Source organism: Artibeus jamaicensis, unplaced genomic scaffold (genome assembly GCF_021234435.1).
Source record: "Artibeus jamaicensis isolate MK-2021 breed Jamaican fruit bat unplaced genomic scaffold, CSHL_Jam_final contig_388, whole genome shotgun sequence".
In the NCBI taxonomy this organism is placed as follows: domain Eukaryota; kingdom Metazoa; phylum Chordata; class Mammalia; order Chiroptera; family Phyllostomidae; genus Artibeus; species Artibeus jamaicensis.
Window position 1 is genome coordinate 1,588,899 of NW_026521813.1, and position 25,951 is coordinate 1,614,849.

General features: G+C 32.6%; 1 protein-coding gene across 1 annotated transcript in view; it reads right to left on the reverse strand.

Moving 5' to 3' along the window:
• Positions 1-25,951, reverse strand: part of ADGRB3 (adhesion G protein-coupled receptor B3) — a 736,029-nt gene that overhangs the window by 456,155 nt on the left and 253,923 nt on the right. Inside the window, exons 3-4 of the mRNA XM_037139787.2 lie at positions 7,261-7,371; positions 1,390-1,551 (exon numbers count right to left, since the gene is read on the reverse strand). Of these exons, the coding sequence (XP_036995682.2) occupies positions 1,390-1,551; positions 7,261-7,371 (273 nt within the window). The remainder of the gene's footprint in view (positions 1-1,389; positions 1,552-7,260; positions 7,372-25,951) is intronic.

Genomic DNA, 25,951 nt, shown 5'->3' on the forward strand with positions numbered 1-25,951 from the left:
AAACTTATCATTGTCAAGGGGAGGAAACTTGATCCTAGAACCCTTAACATAAATACTGTAAATAGGAGCCTGTTTAAGTACTAGACTGGGTCATGTCCTCTGCCTAAACACAACTGAAAATCCGTAAGTATTTACTGATGAGGTTGTCTCACCTATAAACTTTAGACATTTCATAATTGAGATAAAAATGAATAATGCAAAATTTAGCATCTAAACTATTTTGATGCTAAACAGTTTAGTAATGCTAACTATACTTAATTTGTTGTATAACAGATCTTCTGAACTTTTTTATCTTGCAAGTCAGAAACTCAGGACCCATTAAACAACTTCTCTAAACTGTCTTTTAATGGGTTGCCCTTGACCATTATGCTGGGAAATTGGGATTATCCCTGTGTTTCTTCCCCCATGCCACCCACTCTCTACTCTTGCTTTTAGCAACTGCAAAATCAGCCATGTCTGGAAATCGAACTCAGCAGAAAACTTTAAAGCGCAATTCAGCAGACGAAATGCTGATGCAGTGACAGTACCTCCCTTTATGCCCACCGGCTTCTGGAGGCCTCTGGAAAAGCTGTAAATGCAAGCGCAGAGGCCCGTAAGTTTGCATCAGCCATCCATCAAATGGTGGTAAAAAATAAATCTGAAAACTCGCTACCTCATGTGTTTGGGACTTCTTGAAAGAAGGCCCACATCCTTTTTAGAACTTCATTTTTATATGAAAGTCCGTGTTTTGAGAGGGAGAAACACTTATATTATACAATACATTAACTGAGAAAATTTTGATGTAATGTGGAAAATCTAACCCTAAATGAGCAAGTTATTGTGCTATGCTCCATTTAACATACAAGAAATAAATATCTTATAATGATCTTCAGTTTACAAAGCAGTGGGCAGCTCTGATGAGGGCTGTCACTTGAATGAAACAACAGGAAATCCTTTAGTCAGGGACACTATTTCCCTGATAGGGTGGAATCAATTTTAGGAGAATTGCTAACTGCCATAATGACTTTACCCAATGCCTTAAACAAGGGGTAGAGATCATATTTCCAGCATGCTGGCCAATTACATTATTCTTCAAACATTCAATTGGACACTTTCACCATCTAAAATAAGAAAATACATTGAAATGGAAATACTATTGCAGGAAGATATAAAAATTTCAAGCTTTTGGTTGCAGTGGGTAAGAGAGTCACTTATATAATTTCTTGACCGCTCTGAAAGCAGAAATAAGCACATACATAAGAAAATTTCACAAATGAATAAAAATTACATTTATCCACTCTAATTAAAATGTCTATACCGGTTCATATGAAAATAACAAATCAATCGTTCCAAATGCGTAGCATGAAACAATTCAATAACATCCACAGTTGTAGTTGCTGCTAACACTACCTGGACAGAGGGCAGTGTTATTGCAAACCCTTGATTCTCTTAATGGGCCGCTGCAGTGTGTCCCGTAAGGTGATACACAAGTTCTGGTTCGCACCTGCGACCCTTGACCACAAGTAACTGAGCATGAGCTCCACTGGGACCACTCTTCCACACCAGATTCACCTGTGTGCAAGACAACAAATAAACATGAAATACTGTCTTGAATATTCATGTATCAAGCATTATACCACACTGACATTATGACATGCAAGAATAACTTAAATGTATTAATATAACAGTACATCAAAGAGGTACAAGAACACATTTAAGAAAAAAATTAAAGGGATATAGATATTATGCTGCTGCAAGGTCCAAATTTGCTATAATCTTATTAGCAGGACTACTCTTCACAAACTCCTCTGTGACATGGATACTATGAAGAGGCCAGGCAGAATTTTTCAACAAGAATTACTGTTGAAGTTGATTCTCTGCAGACTTTGCACTCTGATGGGAAAGGAAAGAAAATGTACTGATAACTTACTCTGGCTTTGGTGAACAGGGATATATAGATGCATTCTTCCCTAGCCTTTTACTGCATAACCTCCTTTCTGATGTTGGATGAGGTAAAACCCTGGAATTTGGGCTTATCTAATTTTAATTGTGTTAAACACAGATACCTATTTATAATATATTCCTAGTGAAATTCTTACTTTTTCACCTTGTGTCAGATACTTATTTTGTGAAAATTTATTTAAAACCTACTGCCATAGTTTTGCCCACAATCTACAGTCATGATCTTTACTTGAAAGAAAATGCCTCTATGATTTCTATTAACTTAATATGGAACTAAATTTTATTCAAAAATAGGAACCTAAAAAGTCTAAGCATCACACTAAAACTATGTCTAATTTCTATTATTATTAAAAAATCATGCTCCAAGGAGACAATAATTTCTAAAACCATCGCAATGTACTCCTATTTCTATTCTGGAGTCTTCAGGATAGATTTTTAACACTTATTTGGAAACTTGTAGTTGCTTTACCCAAATGCAAAATCAAATCCATTACCTGCTTGCAGGAGCTATTCGAATGAACTATTTTGTTGTTGAAAAAGTTTACGGAAGATTTCTGAAAACTTTGTAGCATTGATTATATATATATATCAATTTATATTTTAAAGATCTGTTTAGAATTTGCCTTTGGGATAGAATTCGAAGAACAGAATATGGTAACCCATTTGTCCATCTTTTTTTAAAGGTTGGTGCATGACTTACAAATTGCTTGCAATGCTGCTTAAAGCAGCTGGTCCACAGACAGGCACTCCAGGACATAAGGAGCTTGGGCCAGAATGTAACTCAACTCAATAATTTCTTCACTGGGAATTTCTTTTCTTTTTTAAAATGTCAGCTGAAATAAAACTTGTACTTGATAAAGAGGTTGACTCTACTTTCTGGTGTGAGCTTCTTTTCCCTTGGAGAGCCCTTACAACTAGTTCACCAACAAGCATGGGTCCGCAGACTACACTTTGGGTAATGCCATTAAGAAGCATTTGCTTTCATAGTGGTCTGCATTATTTACCCAGAGGCATAGGTTATAATGCATTTATAACTGAAGTTACACCATGAAAGAGCAGAAGGGGTAACTGAGATGACAAATTACATTCAATAGGGCTTCTTTTCAGTGTTGGTCTTGGATGTACTATACAGATTACCCTCAATTATTTCAATATTTTTTGCCTTCACCAGTTTATATGTAACTAATTCAAAATATGCCACTGGAAGACCATGTGAATAATATATAAAGCCTTACCTCATAATTTGTTATTTTACATTAAAGAATACTCTATCAAGATTAAAATTCATTATTCTATAAATTCAATAATATGATAATGTCTACAAATATCCACACATATATGTATATATGCCCATATTTATTTAGCAATGAAAATTTCAGCTTAAAGTTAGGGAAGTATAAAGCAAAATATTTTTCATTTGATATTTTAACCCATATTTGTGACAAGATTAAATGAAGTAGAAATATTATGGTTGTATATTTAAAAGCCAAATAACCTTGAATGATGTGAATTCTAGAATAAATAAATAATAAAGGTTATAAATAAAACTGATTATATTTTTTCCATAAAAGCCATCCTTCTTTTATACTGCATTGTTATGATGGCAGAGAAAATATTTTAATTAAACCGAGCAATGAATCAGGATCAAGATCTACTTTAAAATGTATTTCTTTACAAATATGTAAAAATCTGTAAGGTATAATACTATAATGACATCAAACAGGCTAAACAGTGATGTCTGGGTGCTGAGCGATTGATAGTTAATGCTCAGAAGTGGCCTTCTTCACTCTCTCCGAACTGATGGTTCATTTTATTGATCAAAAACAAAATAAAATAAATAAATAAAATATATATTGGCCTTCACATTATGAGTTAAATTTTGCCACTACCTGCCCAGATGACATCACTATACCTCAAATGCAGTGATTTCAAGTTACCTTTCCACTCACTGAATGGTTATGGTTTTCATGTTGACCCTCCCTTCCTCACTCCAAAATGTGCGAAGACTCTTCTAGTCAAGCACTTTGGGGCACTGTGAGAAATTAGCTAATAGATTTTATAAGGAACATATATATTTTTAAAATTCACTGACATTAAAATAGCAAACTATAATACAAATTATTCAACTTTTCATATATATGTGTTTTTGGAGACAGCACGAACTGATCTGGTTCCTTAACTTGCAACTGCCAAGGCTCGGGTGGAGGGGCTCCTGTATCTAAGGCACTACCGGGGCTCTTCCTCCTGCCACAGAAGCTGCCACACGTGGAAGCTGGCCACGTGCTGCCGTTCCGGTCAGAAAACCTGGGTCTGGTGGAAAGTTACTGGATATTAGCTCTGTGACCGAGAAAGTCACCCTATCTCTCTGCCCCTCTTTATAAAATAAATAGTACTTGTATCTCAAAATGTATTTGTGAGGATTGAGATGATGTGTGATAGGACACTTTAAATTATAACAAAGTATTAATATAAAAATGTGCTAGTATGTCAATATCATGAAATTAGAAACACATTTATTTTTCTGTTTTAGAAAATATGCTATGTATTACTAATGTAGGCTTTTTCCCTACTGCAATAAGATTTCCTTTTATATTTTTATTAAATATCAATATCTTCTAATTTCATCTAATTTTCCTCAACCATAAATACAAATTGCGTGGTAGGCTATTGGAGCAGTGTCTGTTCAAATTAGCTATAGCAATTACTGGAGTTATTTTGGTACAGTAATGTTACTTTAGCAAAGGTTACTCTTTTAAAAACAATTTCCACTTACTTGATTACTTTGTGGAAAATTTGTTTTTTTAAATGCAGGTTTATATTTTTTATGCAGGATCATATTGATTGAAGAGGCCAGACTACTCATTTTGAGAAATAATTCTTCAAGTATAAAATTTGTTTTTTTCTCATAACTAATATAAAATTATATTATCTTTTATTATTAAATTTTACTTCTATTACATTATTCTTTGTTCTCATTAATGTTAGCAATGCTATCACTGTTTATATATAATACCCACTTCTTGTTTTGAAAGACAAATAGAAAAGTTTTATAAATAAAACTTAGTTTTTGGAAAACTTTGTGTGACACTTAGCTCTATTTATTCAGACTAACTACCTTAACATCTAAAGGAAGTATCATCTCAGAAAACACTTAAGGAAAAGAAAAACCCTCTTTTTATTTTTATACTTTTCTAATGTCAGAAGTTTTTACATATCTAAAAAACTATTTAAATGCCATATTCAGTCAACCATCATATCCTAGTAATTTAAATTTAAAATAAATATTATACATGTATTTCTATTTGCCTATACTATCTTTGGATTAAAGTGAAATAAAGAGTACTTATTATTCATCAATTTAAGCACCCACTAAATATTTTCAAACCATAATTTTGAAGTTTATTGTTTTTTCTGAATTACTGTTAATATTATGGGAATATGGTTTTAAAGCTCCTCACAGATCCATTTAATAATGTTTCAACTATTTTACCAAATGATGTGTTACTTTATATTAGATACAAAACAATTCCTGGAAATAAATTGGCAATTTCTCAGTATGGAAACATAATGATCCATGTGATTTAAATTTGCAAATAGAATTTTGGCTGAAAACTGTGAATTTCCTTGGCATATGTCAAAGGCAAATCCCCAAACTGAATTTATGTAAAACTCCTAGTCAAATTATATTTAAACTAATTTACTTCATTACTTATAAACTAATTTTACTTATAAAGTAATTTTACTTCATTACTAGAAATTTAAAACTATAGTTTGCCATTTCACTTCTAAGTGACCTCAGGTTTAAGTCATTTCAGTTAACCAGCACCTGCCACATCTTTTGCAAAAAGCAAAGACACCCTTGATCTTGCGGAAATGACCTCATGAAATGGCACCTGGGGGAGGCTGAGCAGGCAGCCCCTGCCCTGAATGCCTCTATTTAGAGTCAAACATCCCCTGATCTCTGGTCAGCGGTTGAGATATTTTGCTTCCTGTGGAGAAAAATACATTTAGAAATTTGAAAATTTGTCTGAACCTAGTAATGTACTTTTTTGGACTTGTTCAAGCAAATAGTAAAAATATAAATCACCTTTGTTTAAAAATAAGAAGGTGCATCAAAAGCAATTCAGACAAGCAAGTTTTCTTCATTTCTGGATATAGCTGCAACATATACATAAAAAAGCTAAAAATATGTCTTTATTGTAAAATTTATTGTAAACATCCTTCACGTTCTGAGAAGTCTTTGACCTACTTGCAACTAATGCATTAAAATCTACTACTTACCCACTTCCAAAAGCACATTTAATAAGTTTTAAGCTGCAGATTCAAATCTATTGTTCTGAACAAATGTTACCCTAAGAACATGTGAACTAAAGGCCATATGCATTTTTCAAGGTAATTTCAGCAAAATCATTCTGAATGTCATGTCAAAAGGCTGGTCATGTACTAGAAACTTCTATATTAATGGTAAACAGATCGTTAGATCAAAATGTCTAAAACTTTGTAAATACATAGATAACACTGTTAGTTTGGAATTCCCCAAAACAAAATGACAGCTGAGACTATTCATAACATGATTTAAACATCCAACAATGTATCACATGCAATGTATCCAGATGAAACTATAGGCCATTTATTATGATGATTCAAAACATGAATGCACTTGTTTTTATATATATTTGGATATATATATTTGGATAAAAGTATTTACAGGTAATCTAATTAATTTAGGATTAAAAATTTATAAGCTGAAAAGTAATTTTTGTTGATATTTCATTATTTGGAGTATATTATAATTTAAAAATAAAGATTGTAAACTTTTTTATTTAGCTTATATAACAAAACAGTTTTCCAATAAAAAATACTGTTTTAAAATAATTGTCTCTAACATTTCTAAACATTTTAGCAATCAATATTTATGTGATTATGACATTTGAAAAATATTAAACATATTATTATTAAATTGAATTTTATCATCTAAAGTCCTATTTAAAATTTTGTTTCTGAAAACCTATAATAATCAAGTATTAATGAAATAACTGTTGAAAGATATATTTAAAGTAGTTAATTAACATAAGTTAATTAACATAATAGTATGTAAAGCTTAAATGTCCCATACTGAAAGCAAAATAAATCTTACACATTTTTTTTCATTTTTTAATTCACGGCTACTTCATTTATGGACTTTAACTGGTGACAAAAAAATGGTTCAAAAAAAATCAGCTCCAAAAATTGACAAATGTGCAGCAAAAGATTATGAAAACATGCAGTGGTTTCATTAAATTAACAACAATAAATAGAAAAATGTAACTAACGTATTACCAGTTTGTGCCATAAATTTAGCAGCATCAGCTTGTTCCTGAGGGACCCTTTTTTCATGAACAGATCGAGGTCGCTGACTTTTAATTGTATGATCTCCCATCATTCCAAATTCTAAAGACAGAATAAAGGTTTATGAAAGCTTGTGTGTAGACATTTCTCACAAATTACATTACTGTCTCATGCAATATGTTCCTACACATACCTAGAAGTTATGGTTAAATTCACAATTCTAAATTTTCTAGACTGAACTGCTTGGAATATTCTAAACTCAAGTCAAAAAATTTATAAACAAGAACAAGGTTTCAAGAAACAGTAACAGTCAATGAAATGACACATCAAGTTTTAACTCAGCTTAGTTAATAGAAAGTGTACTCTTTTCTGGTAATGTTTTGAAGCAAATACATCAGAAAAAATACAACCACAGTGTTAACTGTTGTTTTTCAGAGATGCGTAATAGATGCTGCTTTGCTGAATAGTAAATCCCCCCACACATTTTTAAGCACTTTTTTTAAGGGACAAGTATTCCTGTAACCTAGCCTTCCCTGAGATAAACATTCACTTGATGGATTATTTTTCCAAAGAGGAGGTTGCCCTTGGTATCCTCAACAGCTCATAGAAAATGGTGGCTGAAGCAATTTTCATCCTCTCCTGCCCTGCCTTCCAATAATTCCTCCTCTGTGTTCTAACCACAGGTAAGGGAGTGTGTTCTCATTTAGTACAGATGCTGTATCGCAGAAGTGGGCACCTGAAACCTATATAATTTTGTTAACCAGTGTCACTGCAATTAATTCAATAAAAAGAAATTAAAAAGCTATGTTTAAAGAAGAGAAGGACTCCAGGTTTCTGCTATTTAATCTTTCAGCAGCATAACCTCCCAGGGAAGGTAAAAAAATCTGGGCCTAACTCAGAGGCAAATGGGGTAGAGAAAAATAAGTTGGAAAAAAAGAATAGATTCCATGTAATATTATATTTAAAAAATTCACATGTTTACAAATCTGTAAGAGTTCCATGCTTATTGCAATGTTACTGTAAAGTAATGTGTATAAAATCAAAGTCTAACGTATGGAAGAGTGGTCATTAGTGGCTCATAGGAGTGTAGGCAGGGGAAGGGAATTTCTGAGGAGCAGCAAATCATGGCACTTTCTGTTACCTCAAGAAAACCCTTCAGCCCTTAAGACCAGGTTTCTTATACCCGACAGAAATGATTGGGTAAAATAGTTCCTAAGGATAGTGCAGATATATTGCCAGAACTGATAATGTCAAAATTTGGTAATGGATAATTTTACCAGCTCATTATTTTGCCTTTTACCATCAATCTTTAAATAATCTTCTGCTAAAATATTGCGCAAAACTTACTTTGTGCAATAAGGCAGTGGATTTTGTAAGCACTAATTCTACCAACTCTTGTGCAGTATGTGAGGAGAAGAGAGGAGTACACATTTTGTCCATCCTGGCAAATCCCCACATAAATATTAAAGTATTAAATTTGTCAGGTATTCTTTCTAGATATTCTACCAAGAGAACATGAGAATTTTGAGAAATCTAAATGTGTTTGTTTTTGTCAATTTAGGTAAAATTCAAAGCAGAAAGTAGAAATTTTCAAAAAATGTCACTTACAATCCATCACTATTTTTCACTACTGCCAACATTCTTTCATTTCATTCACTGACGTGTACAGTATGTGCTACCTCAACCATGTTTCATTCTGCTAACAAGAAGTATCTGATGACATACCATTTAATGATTTTGAAAATTGCTTAAAATGTTTATATCTAGACTCTAATGCACTATTCAATATTTTAAAATATAGACAATTGAATTTTTAATGGATCTGAAATAGCAAGAAGTTCAGTACTAGTCTTTATTAATAGTATGCTTTACCCTTTACTTTCTAGAATTTATCATTTACATGGTGGGTTTGGTGTATGTCATGCAGGGCATTTAAGTCGGAGTGCATTTTTACACAAACGAGTTGGGGTCTCTAATGTTCACAGTACGGTAGTTTTGGCACTGGGGGCAAATACTGAAATAAATTGTTCCATGCCCCAAACTTAAATAGTTAGCAGCTCTATTTACACGTTCTAGTAGAAGACAATTCTCCAAACCATTGGCAGCACTGGTAACAGCCTGCGATTTGTTTTCTAAGGAAAAATAAATTATTTGTACAGGGACTATCGTCCTAGAATTTAGCTGACAATGGAGGGCAATGCTGAGATGATTTTGAGTGTCATATTCAATTTTTAATTATTTCTGAAGTTAAACACAAGTGAATACTTATTTTTTAAAAAATAGGCATTAGTATTTAAGTGAATTTATTTGATTAGCTGGAATGTGATTTATATCTCTTAAACATATGTATTAATAATTTAACTTCAATATTCTTTACTGTAGTAACTTCTACTTTTAATCAATAACCAATACTGCATGAGCATGGATGCTGATAGCTTATCACTGGGTCACAGAGCTTCAGAAATTCTTTAATTATCTATGGACATGGTTACACATTTTTACACATCAAAAGTTTAAAATAAAATATTTGATTATTGCTGTCAATATAATTTATCTGAAAAATTACTTTAAAAAATGAGAATATGAAGCCTTGATATAATTAAACTCTCCATAAGATAAAAAAGATGCTAACAATTTCTTTCTTTTTATCAGATGGAAAAATAACACTATGGTGGTATTTTCTGAATGTCCCAGGCCTATAGTTTCAAACATAAAACAATCTGAATTTGTAGGTAAAATATGTAAACCATTGTCTAATCAAGTCAGTTTCTTTTCCAATGTTTATGTAACAAGTGTTTGAAAAAAAAAACACTTTGTTTTAGGGTTGTTTTCAATGGTTAGATTTAACAACAAATATTGCAGTTTCATCCATATCTCCTAATGGGATATTTTCAAAATATTTGTATTCTCTTTCAAATGATACGATCTTCTTCACTACTCACAAAAAGGAAGGCTAGTTTGATCATCCAAACTTAGAAAAAAACAAAGTACTATTTTTGCTATTATTCTCTCATGTTGTGAATGTGGTTGAGGTAAACCTTTATCATAAGTTCTTCATGGGTTGTTGATTCATAATCAAATGATTCTGAGTCAGCGAAGAGAATAAACTACATTAGTTACACGAGAAAAATAGCAAAGCCAAATAAAAAGATGATCTTCTTGGTGAAAACAAAGAAAAGCAGGTTATGAAACCAAATGAGGTAATGTACAGCATAATATTGTATATGTATGTATGGTACATGACTTATGAAAGTACAGGGTTATTTCCTATGTCTTGATGTTGATGGTATTGATTAAGTGGTGGATACAGAACTGCATTTAATAAAACTCTAATGATTAAAGATCACTGCCATGTTGAGGCACATTTTCTGATATTCTCTGTTCTTGATAAAAAGCAGTAGTCTCTGGAAGTAGGATACAAATAAAGTTATATGAGAGAAATATTTTGAAAATCTACTGGTTTGAGTATAGCTTTATGTCTTTTTTTCTCTCATCCAGGAATATAAAGTAGATCATTAAGGGAGAAATAGACCTGAAAACTGACACTTGATAATTAACTGTCAGTTATGAAGTTTTGTCTAGAAATCAAGGGTTATAATAATGTGAAATTGAAGCCATCAGAAAGCTAAAACACATATCTGTCTGTTTTACCATGTATTTATTTTTAATGTATAGACAAGGAGAACATCAGAGTAGTTGATACTGGTTATTACTGAAAAAATAAATAAAAATGCAAAAATGAATAAAACTGCAATCTATCTTGCAATGTAAACACTAACTCACATTGTTAGCTAACTTTCCTTTGCATTTCCTCAGAAACCATCTTAGCCTAGGCTATTATTGTTTTCAACAAACTTTCAAAGTTATGTCCTACTTACACTCTGCAGCCCAACTGTCCTACATTAGGTCGTGGACTTGGTCAAACCACCGCACCCTTTCCCTCATTTTCTTCACTTGAGACACCAGCTCTTCCATCAGGCCTGCAATAAAGCTCCTCTCCAAGTCCAACTTCAAAGATAACTCCTCCATGAACTATTTCCCAATCAGCCAATCATAATCAACCTCTGGCTTCCTTTATTTGTCTTTTCCTTTATATCAGTATAAAGGAAACTATTGGATTCCTTTTAATTCATTTTAACTATTGGATTAATTGCCTTATTCCTCCTACTAGATTATAAACTTCTATGGGAAGGAAAATAGTTCATGAGTTTTGAAATCATGTCCTGCTTTTCACATGGCTGAGGTTCAGCAGTTATGTATTACATAAATAAATTTCATGTTAATTTTTCTCACAAAATGCAAGTTTCTAGATTTCTAGAAATTTTCTTTAACTTGCTTGGGGAACAGTTTGATGGGTATAAAATTAAAATTTTTAGCAAAGTACTTGACAATTATGTGTAATGATGATGGTAAACATTTCCTCTGTCAATGAGGAATAATTATATTCCTCATTATATATATTATATTATATATAATATAATAATTATATTCTGGTTATTATAAAAACATTTGTAACATTTTACCTAGAACTTAAATCTCACTGCCCTAAAAACAAAGTTTATTATTATAAAACACAGCTTAGCTTTGTCAATGAAAATTTATTAATTACTTGATGTGTACGGAACCAAAGTTATAAAGATGAATAAGAAAAAGGGTAAGGGTGAGCAAGGGGGGGAAAGGCGGGACAATTCTAACTGAACAACAATTAAAGAAATGTCTCTGACATTCTAAAGCTCATAGTCCAGTGAAATCCACAAATCATCACCTGATACTCTGAAATACACAAAATTACTTATTTTAATCAAAATATTAAGCTATACTTGAAGCCCATTTTTACATTAATTTCCTAGATAATATATTACTCTTAACAATAATGAGTTGCTAATAGGTCTTCAAAGAGACTATATATCTTTTAAGCATTCAACTAGACATTTGAAGTGACATTTCACTTGTCATATAATAAGTAATAATATTAAATGCATTAACTTGTTGACAAAATAAATATTCTATCATCTGGCCAGATTATGGTGCTGTAGACAAATAAATTCTATTAAGAAGCACCCTGATATTTTCTGAAATAAGATTATTTATTGCATTCTGGGTTCATAGTTAGTCAGGAGTATTATTTAAATTTATTTTTATACTTATTGGAAATAGAATGGGCATAATTACTTTGCATGCCAATAGTGGAGAGATATTTATACAGTAAAGAGCAGTATAGATCATTGATACCATTCTGAGATTCAAAAAAAATATTTTTTGAAATGTGCTAATGCTTAAAAATTGTATTCTCTTACCGGACAAACATTTGTTGAGTATCTAATATAGCCAGGTGCTTTACCAAAGACAGTGCTTATAGGGGAAAAGCCTGGAGTCGGTATTACCAAAGACATTTTTAGAACCGGCATGAACCATTTTTTAGAAACATAGAATTTTAAAATAGATGTCATTAGTTGAATTTTGAAGGCAATAGTTAAAAATACTTTGTGGTTTTGATTATAAATCAACTAATTTTATCTTCCAAAAAAACCAAACAAGTAGAATAAGCAGATAGAAGACAACTTCCAAAGATTCAAGAAATATTTAAATAAAATTTAAAAAGTAAAATATTAATAAGTATTTAAAATAAAATAAAGGCATATTGAGATTGATTAGCAATCTGAGAAATCCATCATTAGAATTTAAGAGGTTAACTGACATTCTTTCCTTCAAATTACTTTTTGGTTGCTCTGCTATAGTTAGAGACATGGTTATAGGGACCAAGATGCTGCTATTTCTTACAATAACAAAACCAAGTCTTTCTTTTCAAAATACTCCCACAAAATGGTCTTATTAAATAGTTGCCCATGATTAAGTAGATCGGTAATTTTATGCCATTCCAAAACTGAACAAAACAGAGAATAGCCAAAGGTCACACTGACACTATGTTTATAGAAAAATTAAATACGTTCAGGAGTTTTCAATTGTTAAATTGTAAAATATAAAATATTTATAGAAATGCTTCTAAAATAATATTCAGTATGTATACTCTCAAAGATACTCTATTTGAATTTATATTTATTCTAAATAAGAACTTTGAAATAACTACATATACTAGATTTTTTAAGATAGCCTCACACATATTTTTGAAAATTATAAAACATCTTATCTAGAAGGATTCCAGGAAATTTGGGGTATTAACCCTTAAATCATCATTTTTATGCTTATATTGTCTTCCTCTTGGGAAATGTTAGTAAATTGGATGCACTGCTCTATGTAAAATAATATCAATGTGTGTGATCATACAAGAATTATTTGTTAATATTTCATATATATTATCCATTTGCATTTTATTACCTCATCTCTTTTGAGATAACTAATTATTATAAACTATCAGTAGTGCCTTGTTTAAAAAATATTTTATATGTTGGTGATGAAGAAAATAAACATAGAAACACATAAAAGAGAAATTCAATTCTACTTCTAGTAGTAACTAGTAATTGAATGTCTTTTCTAGTGGACCAGTGCCAGATTTTAGCACAATAGCATGTAAATGGAAAAATAAGATGCTTTACTTGAGCTCTAACAAGTTTTGCAGAAGATGAAAACTCTTGCACTATAAGATTTGAATAATATTATTGCTAAAATGGCAAAAAAAGATCTTGGAGAATGTTTTTTTTAAAGATTTTATTTATTTATCTTTAGGGGGGGAGGGAAGGAGAGAGGGAGAGAAATGTCAATGTATGGTTGCTTCTCGTGCATCCCCTGCTGGGAACTGGCCTGCAACCCAGGCATGTACCTTGACTGGGAATGGAACCACAATCCTCTGGTTCACAGGCCCGCACTCAATCTACTGAGCTACACCAGCCAGGGTGAGAATCTTAAATATAATCATGTAAGCTGAACTGTCCCTGGATGAAGTATTTCTTATTTCCTTAACAAAAACAGAGCTTGGTTGGTTACAGGTTGAGTACATCTTTAGACCACTGAGTCTAAATTACTGGCAACTAGAGTAACAGTGCCCCCCAAAATTTATAGGAAAAGGGGTTTATAAGAATGTTTATGCTTTAAAAAATGTGACATTTTTTAGTTTGATATTTTTGACAGAGGTTACCTTTGTATATTTATTATATAATATATTTATTTAGGTTGTTCAAAAACGATTTCTCTATGGTTTTTAAATTTGGGCTCATATCCATACAGTACTTTTCAACTTGCTAAAGCTCATTTTCACTTATTATAACAGTGAAGAATATTTAACTTAAAGCAATATTATTATATGCATACTTACTACAAGAAATAACTTAATATGATATTATTTACATAGGACTTTCTACACCCCAATTAATCATTTAAAAATTAGATAAGTGGTTGCTTAACCAAGTATTTCAATATATAAACAGTGAATAATCCATAAAATGCTTGCTTTCTAAAAATAAGATGCTGGTATATGGGTATTTCTGACACATCTTTATTGTACTTAAATTATATTCAATTGAGTAGCATGGCCTCAAGGTCATTCTTTGTGCAGGGAGGTCAGGGAGGATTTAGTCGGTCTTTTATTTGTTGTGTTCATACAGAAAATAATTTTTAGAGAATCTGGAAATATCAAAGTAAATAATTCTAGTCATGTTTTACCATTTACTACTGTTATATTTCTATAGTTAATTATAGAATTTTTAGCTCAAAGCAGTATCACTGTATACATATTTACTAAGGGAAATAGCAAAACTTCCATAATGAAAATAACTCTACTAAAACATGCATATAGTGTTTATAATAATTTATAAAAATAATAATACTACCTTAACCACTCCCTTAAAATTTTAGCTTATTTCTCAGAGACAAATGACTGTATATAGATAACATTTTCATTAATATTCTAGGATATAAATTAATATCCTAATAATAAAATAGCATATATTCAACCTTATTTCCGTCAGTTATCATTACTAGTATTGAAGCCCAAGTGACATTCTATGGAAAGAACTAAAATTGAAAAGCCTTTCAGAGCAGTGCTTCATGTACCAAAAGATATTTAAGACCATTTTAACCATGTAGGTTAAAGCCAAATGTGAAGGGTGGACAAATAAATGGACAACCACAGATGCAATTCATATTTCAGAGGCATCATGCCTTAAGATTGACTTGTTTCTTTTTTTTGTAAGGGGATTCTGGGATGTGATCTAAGGTTCTTTTTAAGTTCTGAAATTATTTTCTCATGTCTGAAGTTGGCACATGGACATATGGGCCATCTCTCAACAGACCAAGAGGCCACAAAGACCTGACCAAGCTTGATCAATGGATCTGTATCCAGACACAAGTGCTAGGGGATAAGGCAAAGGGTTGTATCAGTTGCTTCTGAACACTTTCTTAATCAGTTTTGTGCATTATTTTGATTCATATCTAGCACTAAATCATGGTTCACTTTGCTTGTGAGGTCTCAGATTGCCTGATACTTGTTTAAACCTATGCATCCACATTGGATAGGAATTTTTTAGAAGACAATCTGTTTTCAAAGGCATCTGGAAATGAATAAGTTCTATTCATTCAACAAACACTATTAAATAATCCACTTATTACATTCTAGACAAGATTCTAGGCAGTGGGAATAAAGCAGTGAAGAAAGCAGACAAAATATTGTTTTTTTAAGAGAAAATTTTACAGTTATTCCAAGTCTGATTTATAAGGTATTTATAATCTTACATAAATATTAAATTTACTAGGTAGCTCTTTATAGAAGTTAAATATAAGCAAGCATACACATATTAGATTAATAACTTTTCATTTTATTCTTTTATTCATAGACTGGTTCAGATAAAACTAATTAAAGTTCATATTTCATCCATATCATTCTATCCAATTGGTTAACAGAACCATTCAGTTAAAATAGTTGACATAAAAGCTATTATTACCACAGCCCCCAAAATATTGTGGTCTCATTAGTTTCTTTTATGTTGTCTTTAGAGTTTTCTTTCTTTTAAATTTTAATTGATTTTGTTATATACTGGTCTATTATACTGGTATATATAAGGTATATATACTTCTAGGCATATTGGACCTTCTAAGGTCCAATATACCTTAGAAGAGAATATTTATTTCTCATTCCATTCTTTTATATCTTTTAATATGTTTTTATTTTTAAAAACTCCCCAAGAAGTTGCTAGATATTTATGTTCACTTCCAAGGTTTATTACCAAAGAAATGATTCCTAGAAATGGTTTTGCTTTGAGAAAGCACAATTTAAATTTTGATTGATATTATTATACTGTCTCTTAAATATTTCTTCTAAATACTTCACAACACGTAGTGTAAGGAAAGAAAATGTTAGATTTTGTTGTCTATTTGATTTTTATGATTATATAAAATCTCTCTCTTTTTTCTGGTTAGTGTTTTTTCATATTTCAACATTCAATATTTCCATATATGACTTTTGTGTGATATTAATACTACTATTCCTGCTTATTATTGTATTTGTTGGCTATAGCTTTTTTTCATATTTTATTTTCAGCTCCTCAGTGTCATTTTATTTTAAGCACATGTCATGTATGTAACATATATTGTTGGATTTTAAAAATACCATCTGATCCTTTTTCCTTTCAATAAGAAATTAAATCGACAGACATTTATTGTACTTAATAAACTGTTAAACTTACTTCTTCCATCTTATATTAAGGTCCCTCTTCAATGTGTTTTCTTGCTGTTCATTTTTCTTCTTTCCTAACTTTTCTTTGGACTGGTAGGCATTTTCACTGTTAGATTTTTGTTTACTAGATATCCTCCTTCAATTATCCAAGTGTTCTACACTAATTTCATTGCATCCACTTTAATATATTTTTTAATCTACCATTCTTTGTCAAGCCAGCATCGGCACTCTCCCAAAGCCAGGTAAAGGTTCGGCTGTGCTACTGCTTGTCCACCTGACACCCGTAAGTCAGTTACTTCACAACTGCATCTCGCTACCCGATGCTCTAATAATTTAGACTTCATTATTCATTATATTAATTTCTTTGTTGGTCTTTTTACTTGGAATTATTTAAATTTTTTTCAAGTATATGATTTAACAGGAAAGAGGTCTAAAGTTGATCGATCTCAGCCTCCCACTTGAAGGTTAGCTTAGCTAGACCTAGAAATTAAAGATTGAGAATTTTTTTCTCACTGAACTTTGAAGATAACTTTAGTACTGAATTTTGAAATCCAGTGGTTCCTAAAAAGGTGTTTTCTTATAAGAGAATCTGCCTTTCTTTCTGGATAGGATTTTTCTTGGAGTTCTGAAAATTTTCCAGCATGTGTCTAGACGTTGGTCTCTTTCATTCCACTTACTTGGTACCCTGCATTCCCTTCCAGTTCAAGGACCAGCATCTCAGCTGAGCACATTGAATGAGTTTTCCTCTGGGTCAGCTTTCCCTTATCTTGGTAATCTTCCATGTTTGTTGTGGGGTTCTGATTTACTACAAGCTGTATTCTGCTTTAATCTCAGCCTTCTACATATGCACTAAAAACTGTCTCTGGGAATACCCAACACCTGATTTCTTATTATTAAAAGATAAGTGCTAAACCTATTACTTCCCATTTCATTCTCTGAAAAATTCTCTTTCCTACTTACAGAAACCTTTCAAAGAGTACCTGCAAATTTCTCTCTTCCCACTCACCCAATAATGTCAGGCAATCTGACTTCAAGCCTCTTTCCTTGAATGAAACTGCTCTCTTGAAAGTCATTTGCCTCTTAGAAACTGTCACATTTATCTTGAGTCTTAGCATTTATCAACCCCCACCCTCCCCCATCCCACAGCTTTTTCTAACATGCTCACCTCCCTTGGCTTCCTAAACTTGCTGATTTGCTTTTCTTCCTCCTCCTGTTTCTGTCTCTTTCATTGCCTTAGTGACTTTTAAAAAAACCTTTTACTATTTTTCCCATTATCATTTAATCTCCTTGTACCCTCTGCCCCCTTGCAATCACCACACTGTGTCTATGTCTGTGAGTCCATTTTCCTTTTGCTAGGTACCTCCACCCTCTAACCTCCCTACCTCCACAACTAGCTGTCAGCCTGCTCTCTTATCTATGAGTCTGTCTCTACTTTGCCTGTGACTTTTTATCCTCTAAATGTGAGCTTTATCTCAAGGTCTGCCTCAACATTTTCTCCCTCATACCCATCTCTATAGACATAGGTATCATGTTTGGGCAAACAGCTATCAGTTTTCCACTACCCTAGTCTGATGGATATCTTCCATACACCTGCCCTACAGTGCCATGTAGATGTTTTGCTGGCAAACTAAGCATTTGTGAAAACAAGTTAATCATTTCCTGTATGAGAGTTGCTCCTAGCTATCCATTTCAATTTATTTTAATAAACATACAGTGCTCAAAATAGATACTGCACAAATAAATAAGTAGCAAAATACAAATTAAAAGCTGACCAGAAATAATGTAGAAAACTGTCTTAGGTTTTCCAAATTATCTGATGGTTTAGTCTGGTTATGTAAAGACAGGCCTTATGGCTTTATCTGGGAAACTGAATAACACGATCACAGGTAGAAAAGGTGAGGATTACTTGGACAGATAGAGAAAGGAGTGAGTTTGAATGATCTTGGGAGAAGAATAAAGAGAGGTGTCCATAAAAATGGTGGGAAGCCCTGGCTGGTGTAGCTCAGTGGATTGAGCACGGGCCTGCGAACCAAAGGATTGCAGTTTGATTCCCAGTCCGGGCACATGCCTGGGTTGCAGGCCAGTTCCCAGCAGGGGATATACGAGAGGCAACCATACATTGACATTTCTCTCCCTCTCTCCTTCCCTTCCCCTCTAAAGATAAATAAATAAAAACTTTAAAAAAATAGTGGGAAGATGAGAGCAGATGTGAAAACTAAAAAATTCCTGTGGAAGGACTATCAGAAGCAATTTTAATAAGTGATATTTAAGTATAAATGTATGTAGTATGCTGGAATGAAATATAGTTCCTCTCCCCGAAAGCCAACTTTCATTAAAAGCCAACTAACCTTGTGTTAGAAGCATTAAAGACCTTTAACCCTGTGTTAAAAGGAGGTGACAACAGCGAAGCAACATTGATTTCATGTTGAGACTGGCAAGTGACAGAATAGAGAATATCCCCAGCAGCAGAATACAAATCAATCATTGATTAAATATCTAAAATACATGTAAGAATGCACAGGAATATATATAAAGAATATATGCAACCCTTCCCTCAAAGAATCCTTAAGAATATCAGGGAGATACTAAATTTCTACATTACGTGGCAGATCAAGCCAAATGTTTGTTTAAAAATTATTTTAAAGGAAAGGTACTCTTCAGAAGTCTGGAGAACTCAGGAGCACAACTCTGGGATTACAAACTGACATTCTTCTACTGGTAACTGGGAAGCTCATGTTGTTAAGGTCCATTAAATATGGTATTTTTACCTGATTTTGTACTTTCTTAACCATATGTGAACCCTAACATTATCTAGCAAGGAGTACAAGGAAATACAATCACAGGACTGTGTTTCCGCAGAGGCTGGTGGCCAAGTGTCCAAGAACAGGCAAGGGGGTTAAGGAGGGCATCGCTTACCTTCTAAGTCCTTGTCTATTTTGGTTTAGGATTTTTCCTCCTCACTCACCCTAGCCTTTACAGGGGGCACTGGCTCTGATTACCCAATTATAGGAGACTTTCCTGCAACATCTTAAGTAGGAGAAGCAATTAAGACTTTGCTACTTTGAAAATAGAATGTCTTCTTTTGTGTTATAATTTTTATTTTTTTACTGTTTTACCTGGTAGTTTTCAATTAATTATAATCTCTCTTAATATAAGTATATTCCATAGATCATTCTTTTCTTGCCAGAGGCTTGTGTCAGAGTGTATCCTCCCAGCTGGGGTACACCTGGCTTATTTTAATATGGATATACTGAGGTTTTTTTGATGACTGAAGTTTGATGAGTCAACACTGTACAATAGCTATGCAGAATCTCATTGTTAACTTTGATTGCATTTTTTAAAGTATAGAATTCAGAACTTTTGGACTACTTAGCATTTAGTTGTGGTCATCATTTTTTAAGAGAAATATTCATAAAGTAAAGTGTGTGGAAAGAAGAGTGCTCAGGATGGTAAAATAACAAGAACTGGAGTCAGAACTGTGTAAAAAATTAGTTTAGTGTCTGGCTTATTTTAGAAATAAAATTTTCTGAGTGCTCAATGAATAGGGCACTTTAGAGAATAAATTCTAGTAGAAAAGCTTAAGCAAATTTAAATAATTAAACTTTAATATAGAATTATGAGTGATTTAAGTGTTATACAAATAAATTGTTATTAGAATTTTTAAAATGAGAATATTTAGCATGGTGGGGGGAACACCACGAAGAAATGGTAACTTTCTTTGACTATCTGAAGACTTGTTATATAGCAGAAGGATTATAAATATATTAACTATGTTTTTAATTAAAAAATACTTGGGAGAAAAGGGGTCAAATCTATAGGAAGAATTTTCTAACAATGCGGGGTACATGAAAAGGAACAGGTGCCTATAGGAAGTGTACCAAGCTTTTGATCACTGAAAGTGCTATCTATGTGAATAATGAATAGTGTAGAAATGATTCCTGCAGGGATTTATCTCTGATTCCTACAATATGTCATTATTTTCTTTTCTTAAACCCCATATTCTATCCATTTCCAACTCTTACAATATCTTCATCGAAAGCGCATTCCAAATCAGTCAATATCTCTTACCTCTACCACTAACCTAGTCTAAACCACATAGCAGACCGCCAAATAATTTAAATGGTAAAACAGGCTATGTAAATACCCTTCTTTAAGTCCATTTATGCCTCCCTTAGAGTAAGATCTAAACTTCTTATCCTGGCTCTCATTAAGAGCCCTATATAACCTGCCCCAGCCTGCACATCTAAGATATCTCATTCTTCTTGCCATTATTCACTATGTTCCAGCCACACTGGCCTTCTTTCAGTTCCTTAAACATACATAGTTCTTCCCTCCTTTGTACTAACTGATCTCTTTAACTAGAAAGTTATTCTGATCTTTGCATGGCAGATTCATTCTTATTATTTTTATGTAAGCTAAGATTTCACTAAACTTTAAGGTACTCTTCAGTACCACCAAATACAAAGTACCACCACATTTATATTTAGTACCACCAAATACAAAGTACCTATACAGACATTCTTTCTGACCACCAAATACAAAGTACCTATACAGACATTCTCTAGACCTGATTTTAATTCTCCATGCAGAACTTATCAATATCTGTTTTGTTTATCTACCTTTTAATATCTATAACTATCAACCTACTAAATTGTGAGCTTCATAAGAATAAGAGTCTTGTCTATCTTGTCCATCATTGCATCTTGTAAATGACTGAAAAATATCTTGGAACAGAGAAAGAGGAAAAGGAGAGAGAGGAAGAAGAAAAACATTATCGTTGAATAGTATCATGATCTTAATCTTACTCTCTGTATCATGGTAATTTCCTCAGATCTATCTTTCAATTCACAAAAAATATCTATTGACAATGTCCAAATTAGTGCTTAACCCATTACTGAATTTTTTATTTCAGTGACTATATATTTTATTATTGGTAGTTCTATTTTTTCAAATCTATGTTTTGTCCATGTTGTTCTATACTTATTCTTTACTATTTCTACTCCTTTTAAAAAAATCACTTTGAACATATATCATTCACAATTTACTTAAAGACCCTTTTTTCTAGTTCATAGTATGCTCCTGGAGGTCTATGTGCTGATTCTTCCGTATGGTCTCTGTTTTCTATTTCATTTCATTTCATTTCATTTCATTTCATTTCACTTTGTCTTGTCTTACTTCTATTAAGGGTTGATTTGCATATATTTTCCCCTGTGCAGTTCCTATAATCTTCAGTATGAAAGTGTTCTTCCAAGAAGTAAATTTCTAGACTTTGAGTTGCTACATCACAAAAGTATAAATTGGCATCATGACCCTTCATGGTATATGACAGTATTCATTTTTTTGTGTGGGGTCCTGCGTTTTTCCCCACAACCAAAGCTGAAAGAAGGCAAGCTTCCTTCTCGCTGTTTCCCAGGGCCACCAAATGAAATGTCCCTACACATTTTCTGATAGAAAGGACAGCTCTTTAATACCCCAGGTTCTATATAGCTGAATTAATTTTTATTTACTGAACCTACACAGGCTGAGGACACTATCCTGTCCACAAAGCAGCATCAGAATCCTAATTCTTAGCCATTCATAGTTTATAACTGTGCTAATATTCAAGAGCCACCAACTTACCCTCAGTATTTGTGTTCTTTTTATTGTTACTATTGTATGGTAGGGACACCTATCTATACATTTCCCTTTCTTTTCAGTGTGGCTCATTTTAGTTGTCTTTACATTTAATCCCACATTTCTATGTGTTTACAGCAGGTACAGGTTCCATCCACATTGGCTCATTCTGCCATTGAAGATTCTTTTCAATGAGATGGGCCCTATATTTAAGTGCTATCTTCCTCATGAGTTGTTAGGTTCTATTAATGGTCCCATTTTAGGTATGGAGATGATGAGGTTTCAAGAGATTATACCAACTGCCCATCATTATACAGCTGAGATATGTTAGGTCTGGGACTCAAAAACTCACATCTAACTGATGCTCAAGCTACACTCTCAAGTACAAGGCCATATGGTTAATTGGATCACTAGAGTCTCTTTCAACTTTAAAATAAATTTTATATTCCTGCACTCTGCATTGTTTACTTCCCTAAAATGGAATGCATGGTCTTATGATGTTAATCATTGTGGAAATAGAATCAGGTTAACGTTTGCATAGGTTGTATAATTTTGCCGGTAACTTTCAACTGTCTTATAGGTTTTCCTTGATACTTCATAGGAAAGAAAATATGCTAAAGTATGAGCCTCACAATGGGAATTGACATTAAGTTGCCCTAAAAAAAGAGTGTAGCCTTCAAGTGTTATTAACTTGAGGTTGGATATAATGAAAATATTTTAATAGTGAATAATGTATCACACTCCTTCTTCCCTAATGTTTCCATCCTTGGCAACAGATGCCTTTTAAATTTTGCTTCTACCAAAATTTCCTTTATTGAGCATAAATATGAAGATGCATTTATATTTTCAATGAAGCATTTGAAAGTCTAAGTACTAGGCCACATTAGATTTATTCTCAATAAGGCCCATTAAAAAATCAGAGAAGTTTATACATTCAATCCTTAAGTTACTGAGGGTGCAAAGGCATATATTTTGGTGCCCTCTACAGACTTGTAAAGGCTTTCTGACTCCAATCTTAAAACAGAATAAAATTCTCACAACAGCACGAAGTTCTTCTTGGTAAATGGCTGAGAAAAAAACTGAGTCCTTTACCAGACAAGCAATCTGTTAATTACTCATAAAGGTCATAACTGAATCACACAAGAACTTAATTTTTCTCTGTAACAGTGCTCCATGTTCTTCTCAAACCCTACGGTTTCAGACAACCATAATTTCCCACTATCCTGAAACACTAGATTGACCTCAAAACCAAGTCTGGATAAAACAGTCTTTCAGACATTAAAAAAAAAGAAACATGAACTACCAAATAATGTTTGACATTTAAGAATGACTTTTGTATAGCAAATAAAGTTATTTTCCAAAAAGCCAACATTCAAACATTCCCAGAAACACATCTGCAAATATAAAGACATCACCAGCTAAAAAAGTAATTACTAACCATAAGCCTTTTTAAAATTTCAAACCTCACTAAAAATAGTGAGGTTAAATGCCCAGATTAAGTAGAAATGCTCCATCAATTCTCACATCTTTTTTGCAAAACTGATGAATTACTTTTGATAAGTCTCCTGAAAGAACAGTTTCTCATTGCTAACCCTCCTTTTCTTGCCGCCTTCTCTCAAGATGAAGTATATCTTATGCTGGTAGCCAGAGTGTCTCACAAAATTTAATGACTGAGACATTTAAAATAGGTTCATGGTTTGTTGTCTTGACCTCAGGTTTTGACCTCCAAATCCCACAATGATTTATAAAAGGCAATCTCTAGGCTTTGAACAGCAAATTGTTTAGAAAAGGGTGGATAAAACAATTTAAGACCCACTCTGAGAACAACCAGTGAGCAATGTCAACAAATACATTAACAAAGTTATGATGAAATAAACATATAAAATCAAACTCAGTTTTTTATTTTTTGCACTGAAGTGAGGATACAAACATTCCTTAGCACCTACTATGTCACTACACGCTTTGCAGAAAGACAAACATTTTTACTTAACTTACATTTCTTTGAAATGCAAATTCTTACTTCCTCACCAAATGTAGAGGGAAGGAAGTAAAAGAATAATATAATAGTGTACAGTTACACTACCGATTAAAATGCTGAGATTCAAAATGAGGCATGTCTGTGTTCCAGGCCCATGTTCTTTGTTCTACAACACTAAAAGTAAACTCACAAAGGCAAAGCATTCTTCCCCCACATAAAAGTAATTCAAGTTCAGAAAATAAAGATTTCAGGAAAAAAACATGTCTCCCTATTCCTCTACCAAAATATCCTTACTAACATTATCTTCCAAATTTTAGACTCTCTTTTGGGGGGAATCATATATAATAAGATGTTTTAAGTTTTTTTTTTGAGAACTTGTATGTGGGGTTACCTAAGAGTAAAAGGATTTCGCTCTTGAGAACAAATTTACTGAATTAAAATCTCCATTCCATCCTAGGGATACAAGAACAACTTTCACCATTAAAATTCATTCCAAGGGGAAAGTATTGATTGGTATTCTTCAAAAAGAGAAAAAAAAGGAAGCCCTCCTGAGAATTAGTCCAAAGTTTAGAGGAGACTGAAACATTTCCTAAGTGGACATTCACTTAAATCACCAGGTTTGCCTCCCCACTTGGGTGCTGTCAGGTAAAGAGGAGACAGGCCCTGCAGGGGACCGTCCTTCTGACAGTGTAAGCCACCAGTGCAGGAATGGTTTATTTCCACAGCTGAAGGAAAGAAAGAGATGAGGGTTCGGATACCTTCAGGACCAAAAAGAAAAAGACTTAGGGTAGAAATGCTTCACTCTGTCAATGATCAGGAAAACACAACACAAATTACTTAGAAGGATTTCATGACTTTAAGGTGAGAGTGAAACTTCTTAATGGAAATGTTAGAAGATGGACTAAGAATGTCAATTAGAGGATAAAGGATTATTGACATTTTCTGTGATGGGCTGTTTTGGGGGAAGACCCACATTTGGGGTTGGAAGAGGAAAGCAGAACTTTGAAGTAAGATGAAGAGAAATGGTGAAAGTAAACAAAAATAAAAACAAAAAAGATTAAGAGAGTATTTCAGGAAAGTATTTCACCAGGGAAGTCAAGCCTGATATATTCAATTAACAAAAAGAAATCTATTGAGACTTTGGAAGGTTACCTAGATTTGGAAATAAAGTAATCATTGGTAACCCTTAGGAAACAAAAAAAATTTCCAAAAATATGAAAGAATAAATAAGTTGCTTAGAAACAGAAAAACATTAGAATTGATCATGGGTAAAGACAATAGATGTGGGTTTTTTGTGACTAACAAAACCAATGAAGATATAAAAATACATGTAAAAATTGAAAGGCCAAAAGATAACTACACATATATAGATTAAAATGTTAAAAATAATATTGTTTTATTTTTAAATATTAATATTTCATTGGATTTGCAAATATTCAAACAAAAGTAGCAATAGTAATTTAAGA